Source organism: Oryctolagus cuniculus, chromosome 4 (genome assembly GCF_964237555.1).
Source record: "Oryctolagus cuniculus chromosome 4, mOryCun1.1, whole genome shotgun sequence".
NCBI classification, from domain to species: domain Eukaryota; kingdom Metazoa; phylum Chordata; class Mammalia; order Lagomorpha; family Leporidae; genus Oryctolagus; species Oryctolagus cuniculus.
This window is the reverse complement of record NC_091435.1, coordinates 108,613,695-108,627,733: the sequence shown is the minus strand read 5'-3', so window position 1 is coordinate 108,627,733 and position 14,039 is coordinate 108,613,695. Positions and strand designations below refer to the sequence as shown.

At 43.4% G+C, this 14,039-nt stretch overlaps 1 protein-coding gene across 8 annotated transcripts in view; it reads right to left on the bottom strand.

The window, feature by feature from the left end:
• PLD1 (phospholipase D1) overlaps nucleotides 1-14,039 on the bottom strand; it is a 244,843-nt gene that overhangs the window by 66,673 nt on the left and 164,131 nt on the right. For all 8 annotated transcript variants that reach the window (XR_011388052.1, XR_011388054.1, XR_011388053.1 and 5 more), the window contains one exon: nucleotides 10,989-11,102. Coding sequence is in view for 5 of the 8 variants with exons in the window: in XM_070072511.1 (XP_069928612.1) it covers nucleotides 10,989-11,102 (114 nt within the window). In the remaining 3 variants the exon portion in view is untranslated. The remainder of the gene's footprint in view (nucleotides 1-10,988; nucleotides 11,103-14,039) is intronic.

Genomic DNA, 14,039 nt, shown 5'->3' with positions numbered 1-14,039 from the left:
ACTGCCTAGGTTCAAAGCCCACCTCAACTACTTACTAGCTATTGATCTTGGTCACATTTCTTAACCTCTTTGTGTCTCAGATTTCTGTTCTATATAAAAAAGTACCTACTTTATAGGGTTGTAGGAAGCACTAAATGAACGACTATGGGGAGTACAGTGGGAGGTCTGGCACCTATGAAATGGTATGGAAATGTTATTATTAATGAGAGCATTAGATGATGCACTGAGCTGTGGCAATCACGCCAGCGACACTGCAGAGCAGACCAAGGGAGAGTAGATTAGAAGACACAGAAGGCCTCTCAACACTAGCCAACCACAGCTGTCTTTTTTCCCAGTATTCTAACGGGTATTGCAGCACGATGCTGGCATATAGTGGGTGCTCAGTAAATACTTATGAGCTTTTCCTAACAAAAGTATGACATTACAGAAGAACTGCTGTAAAAAACAGACCTACTACTCTTCAAATCAAGAGTACTGAAACTGTCCCTCATAAGGTCAACTGAAATTGACAATAAACTGAAAAGAATGGCCTCATATGTATCAGAAACATACAAAGCATTCCAACGCATAATTGTTTTATCTCTGCTGTCTACAAAAGGTCTGGTAAAATTCTTGCTCTGATTACTAACTTTATAGACCACACCAAGAAGCTCCTGATTTCAAATCTAAATATTTGCCAAAAATCTCTGATTATACCATCCTCAATATTATTTCTTTATCCAATATAATGTATTTATTACAAAATATCTCCCCTCAGTGCATTCTGTTTAATTTTGTCAGATGATTATGTGCAATGAAATTGAAAATTTCAACTGTGAACATGAGTAGCCAAATATTACTCATGTGCAAAATGAGGTCAAGTGATCCACATTGTATAAATTTCTTGATTTGCCAACATTGCTAAGAACTGCATTATTGGAATGGGAGAGGGAGCGGGAGATGGGAGGGTTGTGGGTGGGAGGGAAGTTATGGGGGGAAAAACCACTGTAATCCATAAACTGTACTTTGGAAATTTATATCTACTAAATAAAAGTTAAAAAAAAGAACTGCATTATTATTTATCAGGCAGAAATAGAAAAATTGAACAAATGAAAGTTTCAACTCTTAGTCCACTCAAATTAATGGTGAACTTTGATGTTAAGGAGACTGGCCTGAAGAGGCAGGCTCCCTTGAGAAGATTAATACGCCACACATGTCTGTCTAATTCCATATGACTATGGAAACAGTATATAAAATTGCAGAATACTCTGGCAAGACAGGATCCCAAGCGTATTACAGCTCTGCACTCTTTCACTGTGGATGAGTCATTCTAATGTCATGCTCAGTCCCCTTCACATACAATGGAGATCTCTCTCTTTTTCTTCTTCCTGTCCTCTCTCATAACCCACTATGAAGAAGTACCATAAAAACCAAAAGTGCTAATATTGGTATGTTGCACTTTGTAGTAGATTTCTACATGTCATATGTTTACTTCTGTAAAAACTTACAGGCAAAATTTATAAACCATCCCTGGTGGTAACATCCCAGTCTTCCCCTCAAATCCAGAAACCTTTTTACTTTCTTTCCTTCATCATTCTCAAAATCTGCTCTGCTTCAAATATTCAATAAACCCACTTGCCTAAATACAAATTGGGACTGTCAGCTAGATATCCACTTGCAGGTCAAGTCTACTGGATGCAGACTGGCTTCTTGTACAGCTACGTTGGAGAGAGGATTCTTGGAACTGGGCTCCCTGGGCAAGAAATCTGAGGTTGGGACCAATGGCTGGGAGGCAGGGAGAGTATGCAAGTCACACGTTTGCCATTTCCCTGTGCAGGGTAACAGTCAATGTTCTCCTTTCTAGGAGGCATTTAAATGTTTAAAATAAGTAGAGCTGCAAGCCAAAAGGAGACCATTTTGTTTCAGCCCCCAGAAGTCCATGAATCAAGAGTAGAGGAGGGCCTCCCTGTGCCCATGAAACCACAGAGTAGGGGATGCTGTCTGCTTCTGATGGCATTCAGCAGTACCAATACCACTGTCTGAGCCCAAACCTATACCCTTTACTCATAATGAAAAGTCATTTAATTTTAAAAAGCCATCATTTTTGGTCAAAATTGAAATGTATTTTTAAGTAACACAGAAAAAAATCACTTGGGATTATTGTTCAATTACTACTCTTCTAATTAGTTAAAAGCTGCCTATTATCACAAGATAACTTGAAAATATTACTTCTCGTCTTGCTCTGCAAGTACTTAGGAAGAAGAGAACCCAGAGATTTTGTAAAAGTCAGCTTAACTGCTTTAAATGCTTGATGGTCTAAAAAGTTTTACAAACACATTTTCATTAGCTTCCTTTCAGTTTAAACGTAAAATTCGCTCTCTCCCTTTTTCTTTACTGAGCTGACCAATGTGTCTTGCGTTTCTGTTTTAAGCTAGTGTAACTGAGACAAGCCTCAAGTTCCTACTTCCCCATGCAGAAATGCAGTTTATTTTACTTTCCAAGTGTGCTAGGAATCAAATCTAAACCCAACCCAAACCTCAACATTGAATATAGGCTTTTTAAAGTATACAAAAATCACATATTTCTAATTTTATGGCTTAGCCTGAAAATTATAACTAAGACCAGTCATTTTCCTTTGCATTATATCCTATTTTTTAACTTAAAATATCACCTTTTCTTTGCCCACAAGCCCAAGCACTCTTAAGTACTATGGAGCCAAGTCAAATATATGGACTAACTACAGACATCTCTTCTTGGAGGAAAACTTTCAGAAATTTATTAGTATTCATTCCAAGGTCCTTTCCTTTCTCTCACAGTAAAACTTGGTTTTGCTATAAAACTATAAGCGAGTATCTTAATTTCTCTTCATTTCCTAAGCTTCCAAGTCAATCATGGAACAAAGGTGGCTTGTACAAAAGCACTTTTCCTGGCTCCTCCAGCAGAGGTTAGTATCCATGCAGCAGCTCACAAGAGGCACAGGTTGGGGACAGAAGGGAGCTGCTTCGATGGGGGTGTCTTATTCCTCCAGGCTGCCTGGAGAACAGCAGGACCATCAAGAGACTGCTCTAGTTCAGAAACCTGCCTCATCTGATCAAGACCTTTTATGTTGAAAATATTTTTATTTATTTTATTTTGAAACAGAGAGACAGACACAGAGAGAGCTCAGAGCAGAGACTGACAGAGAGAGTTCCTACTTGTTGTTTCACTCAACAAATATCCACAACAGCCAGGATTGGGCCAAATAGCCCAAGCAGAGATCCAGGACCTCTAGCCAGTCTCCCATATGGCTGGAAAGTACTCATTCACCTGAGTCATCGTTGCTGTCTCTGGGTTGTCACTGGCAGGAGGCTGGAGGCAGGAATTGAACATGGGACATATGAGATGGCACAGGGACTTCTTAGCCCCCAGGGTAAATGCCTGCTCCAGGCTCTTAATAAATCCTTTTCTAAACTGAGCGCTGTTCATCTCACCATTTAGGATTGTTCACTCAGCGTGATCCTTCTGCTTGAACAAAAGCAAAGTCAATCTTGATGCTGATAGGAAGAAAGGATAATTTTTGATGAACTGGACTTGAAGGAAGTTCTAGGGAACAAAAGGTATAGCTGAGGACTCCCTGTAGAGTAACATGGATGTCAGGGCGATACCACGGCACAGTGGGTAAAGCCACTGCCTGCAGTGCCAGCACCCCATAGGGTGTCGGTTAGAGTCTTGGCTGCTCCACTTCAGATCCAGCTCTCTGCTATGGCTTGGGAAAGCAGTAGAAGATGGCCCAAGTCCTTGGGTCCCTGCACCCGTGTGGGAGACCTGGAGGAAGCTCCTGGCTCCTGGCTTTGGATCAGCTCAGCTCTGGCTATTGTTGCCATCTGGGGAGTGAACCAGTGAATGGAAGACCCCTCCCTCTCTCCCTCCCTCCCTCCCCCGCTCCAGGCTGCCTTTCAAAAAGTAAATAAATCTTTAAAAAAAAGTTTAAAAAAATTATCATGTGGATGTCACGTGCAGTTGCCTGTAAATTTTCCTCTCGCCTTTCTTTCCTGCCCTCCCTCTGTTCCTCCCTTGCATATAAACAAGATTGAAGATGTGGCTCCAGCAGCATTCATTCCCTCAATACAGGCAGGGTTCTCTGAGAGTCTGGCTAAGGAATGGCTTCTACTGGAAGTGGCTGTTCCCTGTGTTGATTCCACATGGGTGCTGATGCAATGTTAGGCCTCTTCCTTCACCTTAATAGACAAGCCAGTTTTCCTGTCTCAATACTGCGTCTTCACTGGCCACAAGAGCATTCAGGGGTCCAGTTTATTCTCATTAGAGAGAACACCAGCTTTTTATATACACTCTGGGTATAAGCACTTTCAGAACCTTCTCTCCTACTTCCTCCCATACCCATGCCTTTTCCTGTTATGCTTTCTCCGAATGCTTAGCCAGCTTCTGAGAATGTCCAGCACGGAGGGGAAACACCCAAGATTATTTTAAAAGCTCTGGTCAGGGGAGATGCTGACATCAGCTCTTGGGTCTGGATGACTTTTCCAGAAGCAGCAACTTGGCTGGCGGGACAGGCCTGCTTCCTGCCTGACATAGCTCTCCTCTGTGGCTGGCGGTGCCACCCTGCTGTGGAATGACCAGCAGCATGTGCCCAGTGCTTTCCCAGTAAAAACTTAAACAACTGGCTTCTCCCCTGCAGATGGCAGAATAAGGCAAATTTTATCTACGATTTGATTTATTGTGTGAAATGCCTTATCTCTACATTTTAACAAATACGAGGGGGCTTCAAAAAGTTCACGGAAGATGGAAATAGAAGATAATGTGTGTTTTCCATTAACTTTTTTTCATTAATTTTTTAATTTGACAGGTAGAAAGGGGCACATGTGCGTGCGCGCGCGCACACACACATACACACACACACACACAACCTTCCCATCTACTGTTTCACTTCCCAAATGCCCAGTGGCTGTGAACTCAGTTGAGGTCACTCATGTGGCTGTCAGAGATGTAACTATGTAAGTCACGACCACTGGCTCCCAGAGTGCACATTAGCAGGAAGCTGGAATCAGAAGCCAGAGCCAGGATTGAAACCAGGCTCTCCAATATGTGATGCAGGCTTCCCAGGTGGTTGCAAAACACTTATGTCTCCATGAACTTTTTGAAGCCCCCTAGTACAGCGTGTAAAGATTTTCATCCAGAACTAGTCCAGTGATCCACCCAAAGAAATGTCAGCTCACTACAAACCCTAGGGAGAACCTGAAGTTTGTAGCCAGTACTGACAGAAGAAAAACTAGATCACTATGCTAAGGGCTTTGCATGAAGCAGTTCATCTAATACCACAGTCCTACTGGGCACACACTATTATCATCTCTGCTTTATAGAAGAAGGAAGTATGCATGGAGAAGGGAATAATTTCCCCAAGGAAACACAGTATGTAGCAGAGCTGAAATTTTAGCAGTCTGGCTCTAGGACCTATCTCTTAAATTGCTATATCATTTTGCTTCTTTATATTTAAGTAAGGCTGTGGCCTCTATATTATGTTATGAACATAATTTATCTTAAAATCTAAGCTAAAAGCAATAAACCTGGGGCTGGCACTGACACATAGTAGGTTAAGCCTCCACCATATGGGCACCATATGCCAGCATCCCATATGGGCATGGGTTTGAGTCTTGGCTGCTCCTCTTCCGATCTAGCTCTTTGCTAATGGCCTGGGAAAGCAGTGGAAGATGGCTCAGTGTTTGGGCTGCTGTAACCATGCGGGAGACCTGGAAGAAGCTCCTGGCTCTTGGCTTTGGATCAGCCCAGCTCCGGCCGTTGCAGTCATTTGGGGAGTAAACCAATGGATGGAAGACCTTTCTCTCTGCCTCTCCCTTTCTCTGTCTGTAACTCTGCCTCTCAAATAAATAAATAAATCTTTTTTTAATAAAACGCAATAAGTCTAAGGGAGAGCTTTATTAAATGTCTCAACCCAGTGTGTAACTCATTTGTCTGCTGCCCCACTGCTCTGCTTTGGGTGTGGCCTGAGGGCTCCCTAAGGGTCCACTGTGATAGGAGGCTTGGTCCTCAGAGTGGCACTAATAGGAGAGGCGATGGGAGTTCTGGCAGGTGGGGCCGAGTGGGATGTCCTTGGGTCACTGAGGGCATGTGACCCCTTGAGTTCTTTCACAAGGGTTGTTAAAGGGGGAGAACCTGGCCCCTCCATCTGCTCTGCTCCCAGTTCAAGATGTGACACTTGCTCCGACATGCACTCCCACCACTCCATGCAGCATTTGCCATGAGCCCCTCTCCAGAACTGACTTGATGCAGGTGCCATGTCCCTGAGGCCCCAGAACTGTGAGCTAAATAAGCCTCCTTTTTCTTCACCTGGGTCAGGTGTTTCGTTACAGTGATGATAAGCTCTCTCTCACACACACACACACACACACATACACACTCACACAACAGCTGAGAGAATGAGGCTTGACAAGGTCACAATAAACTCTTTAAAAAGTAAGGATCCAGCCGCTCAGGCAGGCCCCATCTCCTTGCCCCCTCTGGATCCTTTGGAAAACCAGAGATATTGCTCTTGCCCTCTACGCATCGTACATTCATGACTTGGAACAGAAATGTCTGGAACACGATACATAATGTTCAGAGCCAGGAAATAATGTGAAGAGAGTGAAACAAGACTGTGGCCAGAACTTGCCCGAGAAGGAAAACGTAGCAGGAAGTCTACTTCTCATTTTCCCTTCTTCAGGTCTCTGCCTGTCCCAGACCTTCTTGACTGAGAGACGTAGGGTGGGTCTGACTGTGCAGCAAGGTGACTACAGATCGTGTGAATCCACTGAATAGGTTTCTCTTGACAGAAACAAACTACAAGACAGGATTCTGCAGGCTTTCACCAGGAACAAATGTGAACTGCTTCTGGAGACAAATATTACACTGATGGGACATCGCACAATGAATACAGGAATCAAACCCTCACGTGGAACTTCTCTAAACATGTATGATTTGCACATGCCTGTTAAAAAATTTTAAGTCAATAAAAAAAAGATGTAGGAGTACTTCCTGGCTGCATTCACAGTTTTTGCAACTAGAGTTGTTTCAGCGTTTATTTTTGAAAAACGTCCACTAGAAACTAGGAGAGCTCTAGGTTTTGCTAGGTATAACACTTTTTGGGAGAGCCTCTTTAAGAAGAAGAATGCAAATTTACAAGTTGAAAATTAAGTATAGTTATTGCATGAGGCTGGACTGGTGAGGGGTCCCAAAACTAGGCTGGTGCTTAAAGTTGGCAATGAACTTGGCTTTCTTAAAGCAAGCAATTCATTCATTTTTCCCTGCCCTGTGGCCTTAACTGTATTGAGTCTGGAGACAGATTTTACTGAGAGGATGTAAAGTTAACCGTGAAATATCAGGAATAAAGGAAAGTATAATCTTCTAATCTTGGAATTTAAGAGTGCCTTAATGAGGTCCTGTCTTCTGACCTCTCCTGTGCCTTTTGCTTGCATTGTCTATCATTGCTAGGTGGCTAAGTGACTCTGTGATGTTTTAATTGCCTTCAATATGTTCCTTTCCTCTCCAAGAGCTACAGAAACAAGTTTAACTTTCAAAGGACAAACATTGAGCAATGGCTTCTATTTTTATTTAGTAATGAACAAAATTATAACTACTTAAAAATGAAGAGGTTTCTGTGATGAACATTTAGTCTTTTTTTTTTTTTTTTTTTGACAGGCAGAGACAGTGAGAGAGAGAGACAGAGAGAAAGGTCTTCCTTTTCCATTGGTTCGCCCTCCAAATGGCTGCTACGGCCAGCACACTGCTGATCCAAAGCCAGGAGCCAGGTGCTTCTTCCTGGTCTCCCATGTGGGTGCAGGGACCCAAGCACTTGGGCCATCCTCCACTGCTCCCTGGACTGGAAGAGGAACAACCGGGACAGAACCGGCACCCCAACCAGGACTAGAACCCAGGGTGCCGGTGCCGCAGGCAGAGGATTAGCCAAGTGAGCCGCGGCTCCGGCTAACATTTAGTCTTATTTTCTATGGGATGTTGACTGTGTCAGGAAGAATAAATAAAAGGCAATGCTTACAATTTGAATGGCACCTCATTTATTAAAGATGCCGGATGAAAACCTTCCCTTCAAATATCTGAAGGGACCTGAGATCTGAATCATACCAAACACACAGCTTTCAGATGAGAAAGACCAGGCTCAGGGAGGGGAAGCGACTCAGAGACTGCCAAGACAGCACCGAGGGCACGGTGCTTTCTGACCTCATGGTAGGACACATTTTGTTGTATTTTGTTGAACAGTTTTCCTGTATTTCCAGAAGCATTGCCTAGCTACACTTTCAGGTTCTTTATTATACCCAATATCACACTGTGAAATTTCTATCACCTAGAACAGATCTACTCAGTAGATACCTGAATCCCTGAGTGGTATCAACAGCGCCTGGCCCCTCAGTCTTCAATCCAGTGTCCTGTGCAACCATGAAGACCTGAATTAATTATCTTGAACTCTAGTTTTCAGTCAGTTTCTGGTCATGATGCCCCCTTCATCTCCTTCCTGGACAGTTTCTTGCATTTGCCCCTGTCTGTCATTTATGGCTTAGCCCTGCAGTACATGACTGGAATGGCCCCTGTCCCTTGCTTTCATTCTCTCTCTGGTCTCATAAGTTCTTCCTATGTATGAACTTTAGGTCCGGAGGAGTTTGCTCAGAGAGACAGAAGCAGACAAGAAGAGATCAAATGAGAGACCCCTGTCATATCAGGGGGGGGACACGCTCATGTGTCCCCTCTCATATCAACATAACAAAGGTACTAAGCAGTGCTGTTTTAAAGAAATATGCAGACTTATCTGCCCCTGGAAATCTTTACTGTAGAACAGTTATCAGCATTTCACAGGCAAATCCCAGTTTAGGAAACTCTGCCCTAGGTTCATCTTCATAAAATACTCATGCATCACGCTCCTTCCCCAATAGAAAAATGTTCCAAAGTTCATGAATACTTCCAGATACAGGTCCAAATTCACCCAGCCGGCCCTCCACAGACCCCTTCTGCCTGATTGTACCACCCGGCTTCATCTGTCTCCTCCCCAAGAGCACGTGGCTTGCAATAGGGGATCCCCCAGCTTCCAAGCAGGTGGGATAATTGCAGGGGACGCTCAGGTCAGACCTCCCATTCGGCCAACTCTCAACAGCGTGCCCTTCTGGACTTCCAGGAAGCACACCTGGCACTGAACACATCACAGTTTTCTCTCCCCAGCGTAACTTCCAGAAGCAGAGAACTCCTTTTCTGTCTACCTGTCAGCGTCCAAGCATGCTTTGCTCAGTTCTTTGTGCTGGTGGCACTTGAACACACGTGGGCTGAATCATGGCACGAGTCAGGGAGGGAGGGACTGAGTCAGGGAGTGAGACTAGTTCCATGTCTTTTTTAGATCAGTTGGCTTTGTAAGTTCCTGACCCCCAGCTGCCCGAATATACCAAGGATCAACACAGGAGCTGATCAGAAGAGATCATCTGACCTGCGTCCACCATGAATACCATATCCAGTGATGCGGAGAACATGAAGGAAGAGACATACACTTCACTATGGTTTCACCAAGGCTGGGGCTGAGTACATGAGTGTATGAGTAAGGGCCTTACCAACAGGCGAGTGAGAAACACATGTATATACAACACTAGGCTAAAACATTCTCTATCAATCACAAAAATACACAATTCCCAGGAATATATTTTCAACAGATACTCGATTAGTATCAGCTAACTTTGATAAGTCTACTACCACATCAATTTTAATACAAGTTCAAATCTTAAATTCTCTTATTTCCCTAGGTTCTTATTTTATCTTCTAGCATGGGTAATTTTTCCTCCTCCATATAAAATAAAATTAAGCAGGCTTATAATGTACTCATTGATTTATGTATAAATGCATTAGTTATCTGTGTTTGCAAGTTTTCATTAGTTATCTTTACAGCCTGGAATGAATAAATATTGGCCACAGAAACCTCTCTCAAGTGGTTGATACTTTGTCTTATTGTTCTGTTATTTATCTATGGTCTGAAATAGCTTTATTTCTTAAATATGAGGGTTCTTCAAAAAGTTTGTAGAAAAAATACACTATGGGAAAACTATGCCTGGATTCAAAGTTTTTTGCACCAAAATAAACTTGTCTTTTAATTCCATTTTCCATGAACGTTTTGAAGAATCTTCAAACACACACACCTGCACTTGCTCATAGTACAAAGCAACTGACATCGCTACTTCATTATGAGATCACATTCGCAGGAACCCACGCCTGTATTAGGACAGTCCACAGTCAGAATGTCAGAAGCAGACTGCTGGCTCTTTCTTTAAATAATGCTCTGGATGCTGACAGTATGACCTGAAGGGCAATGCCAATGGCGGCCCATCCTTTTTCTGTCCCTGCATGGCCTCAAGACATTTGAGCTGCGGCTGGAAAAGGGAGCAGACGGGCTAACACTCAACTGGACTAGAATTTCTGGACTCCATCAATAACTAGCTAGGTGGCCCCGGGGAAGCTGCAGAGACCCACTGGGTCTGAATGTTCCTACTGGTAATTTGAGATGGTTGGACTGGATGTGGTAAAATTTTGTGACTGTGTTAACCAAATTTCTCATTGCACTAAAAGAGCCTCTGAAAGGCATTTGGTTAACTGAGAACTAAAATTAGATTGAACGATAACAGATTCCTAACTGCTAAGTTTCAGTCACATTCCCCGTGCTTACGCAGTGTCAGTCCCAGGTTTAATGTGGATCATGTTGCTGGGGTCATGTCAGAAGGAATTTCTAGAACAGCATTTCCTTGACTGTGGCCTTTTTGGAAACACCCACTATAATACTTCTAAAAGAATTTCTGAAAGACAGTGAATGAAATCCACTTAACCTAGGGAATATAATAGTCAATTTTAAAAGGTCCATTCAGACTTGCTTTGGAAAAGTGGCCATGACTGACAACCTAAAGCCAATGTAATAAGCATTTTGCCCAATAACAGTCATTTTACCCAGCAGCACTTTGATAAAGAAAAGGCAGACTTACCTGCACCTTAGCATTTACAGCCCCAGGAACTTGGTATCTCAGCTCATGGGCTGTCATCTGAGACTTTGGCAGCAGGAAAGGGTAAGAAAGGGACCGATATTTGGGTTTCATAATCTAAAATACAATCAGATGAAAAAGATGTGAATGAGAAAAGAGGTCCATTCTTCCCCTTTTTGTAACTCTAAAAGAAATTCAGTTTCATTTCAAAATAAAATGCAAATGTCAATGATGGACATTTCCAAGTAAAGGCTATAGATCTGTATAATATGTATTTCTTTTTGTTTTGTATTTTCTCCTTTTACTTTTTTTAAAAAAAGATTTATCTATTTATTTGAAAGTCAGAGTTCCACACAGAGAAAGGAGAGGCAGAGAGAAAGAGAGAAAGAGAAAGGTCTTCTATCAGATTGGTTCACTCCCTAATTAGCTGAAACAGCCAGAGCTGCACTGATCCGCAGCCAGGAGCCAGGAACTTCCTCTGGGTCTCCCACGCAGGTGCAGGGGCCCAAGGACTTGGAACATCTTCTACTACTTTCCCAGGCCATCACAGAGAGCTGTATTGGAAGTGGAGCAGCCGGGTCTTGAACTGGCGCCCCTATGGGATGCTGGCACTGCAGGCGGCGGCTTTATCCACTACACCACAGCACCAGCCCCTCTTCTTTTACTTTTTGTAGCAAGCATTAATTGTTTTATATTTGTACTAACATTAAATATCCAGTTATAGATTATAATCTCATTGTAAAAACAGGATTATTGTTTCATAAACCAATTTTTCACTATGTTGTGTATATCTTGCCCCAGCACTATAATACTATATCATTATTTTATTTTCATTTATTTAATTTTTAATTAGTTTTTAACAGATGCAATGTGCTTTGTAGATAAAATTTTTTTTACCTAAAAACCTTTTATTTAATATATACAAACTTCATGCATTTCATAAATACAAATTTAGGAACATAGTGATTCTTTTCACCCTACCCTCCCTTCCACCCTTCTTCCTCCTCCCACTCCTATTCCCATTTGTAGATACAATTCTCAGAACATAATGAAATTCCCTTCCTCCCTCCCTCTTCCTCTCTCCCTCCCAACTGATCATTATTTTTTTTTTAAAAACTTCAGAGTAAAGGTGTTATAGGATTTTAGGGCTCAACGAAGGCAAGGAGGCCAGGTAAAGCAGCTAAGACTTTATTTTAGAGGGGACAGAATGGGGAAGGGTAAGCAGCGGGAGCTGAGCCTGCTGGGACAGACAGGGGGCAGAGGGTTTGAAGCCAGGCTTCCTTCTGAGTGCAGGCAAAGCCCCTTCTCCAGCTGCCTGCAGGGGAGGTGCCAGAGGGACCCTAAGGTGGGTGGGGGCGTGCAGAAAGGCCCTGGAGCAGGTCACGGTGCACTGTCCTGGCAGCCTGAACATCCCCAGTGCAGGGCTTTCCTGAGCAATCAACTTTACCCCAGCATTTAGATCATCTCGCCGCACCCGGTCTCAGGGGTTTGGGGGTTCAGGCTTCAGTGGCCTTCAAGGTTCTAACAAAAGCTGTACTTAAGAACCATAGTTTATTTAATAAATTCATATTTAACAGGCATTTCCATTATTTCTAATTTTATTTTAATTATTAGAGGTAACGTCAAAATAAATTACCCTACTAGATTACTTCTTTAGCTTCAAATACCTGGAAATAGCTTTTTGGGTCAACAATTGCATACTTTTAAAAATTTCATTGGTGTTTTACCAATTTATCCTCCCTCAAACATGGTATAAAAGCACACACACACATACACACACGCACACAGCCCAAACCCAGCTGCAGATATTAGCAGTTATTTTTTTTTAAGATTTATTTATTTGAAAGGCAGAGTCACAGACAGGCCGAGGCAAAAAGAGAGAGAGAGAGGCTTTCCATCCAGTGGTTCACCCCTTAGATAGCCACAATGGCCACAGCTCTGCTGATTGGAAGCCAGGAGCCAGGAGTTCCTTCTGAGTTTCCCATGTGGGTGCAGGGGTCCAAACACTTGGGTCATCTTCCACTGCTTTCCCAGGTTATAGCAGGGAGCTCTATGGGAAGTGGAGCAGCAGGGACTCGAACTGGCGGCCATATGGAATGGTGGCACTGCAGGCTGTGGCTTTAACCCGCTGTGCCACAGTGCCAGCTGCCAACCCCTCAGCAGTGTTTTTTATCTTTGCCAGTATACTAGGTTCAAAGTAATATCTCCCTGAATTTTTGTTAAAAATATCTCCTTTAGAACTTCCACTAGATTCTTAGGATGTTTATGTGAATGAAAAATGAAGTGAGACTCCCAGTTGTTGAAAAATTAAATCTTTTTTCTAAGTTATCAAGGGGAATAATGCCTCATCATTTAAAGTACTGTGGAACCTTAGCAACCCCTGGATGATGTGCCTAATTTAAGATCGGGACCCACTTTGTGGCTTAGCGGATTAACCCTCTGCCTGAGACGCTGGCATCCAATGTGGGCATGGGTTTGAGACCTGGCTGCTCTACTTCTAATACAGCTCCCTGCTAATGGCCTGGGAAAGGAGTGGGAAGATGGCCCAAGTCCTTGGGCCCCTGCATCCAAGTGGGAGACTTGGAGGAAGCTGCAAGAAGCCCTGGGTTCCTTGCTGCAGCCTGGCACAACCCCAGCATTTGTAACCATTTGAGGAGTGTAGCTGCAGATGGAAGATTGATCTCTCTCTCTCTCTCCCTCCCTCCCTCCCTCCCTCCCTCCCTCTGCCTTTAAAACAAGTAAAACATAAATCTTTAAAAAAAAATGTGTTAGGTCAAGTTCTTTTAAGTCCATGAGGCTAGGGCTGGCACTGTGGCATAGCGGGGAAAGCTGCCGCCTCCAGTGCCGGCATCCCATATGGCACCGGTTCAAGTCCTGACTGCTCCACTTCCCATCCAGCTCTCTGCTGTGACTTGGGAAAGTAGTGGAGGACAGCCCAAGTCCTTGGGCCCTTGCACCCGCATGGGAGACCCAGGAAGGAGCTTCTGGCTCCTGGTTTTGGATCAGCCCAGCTCCAGCTGTTGCGGCCAATTGGAGAGTGAACCAGCGGATGGA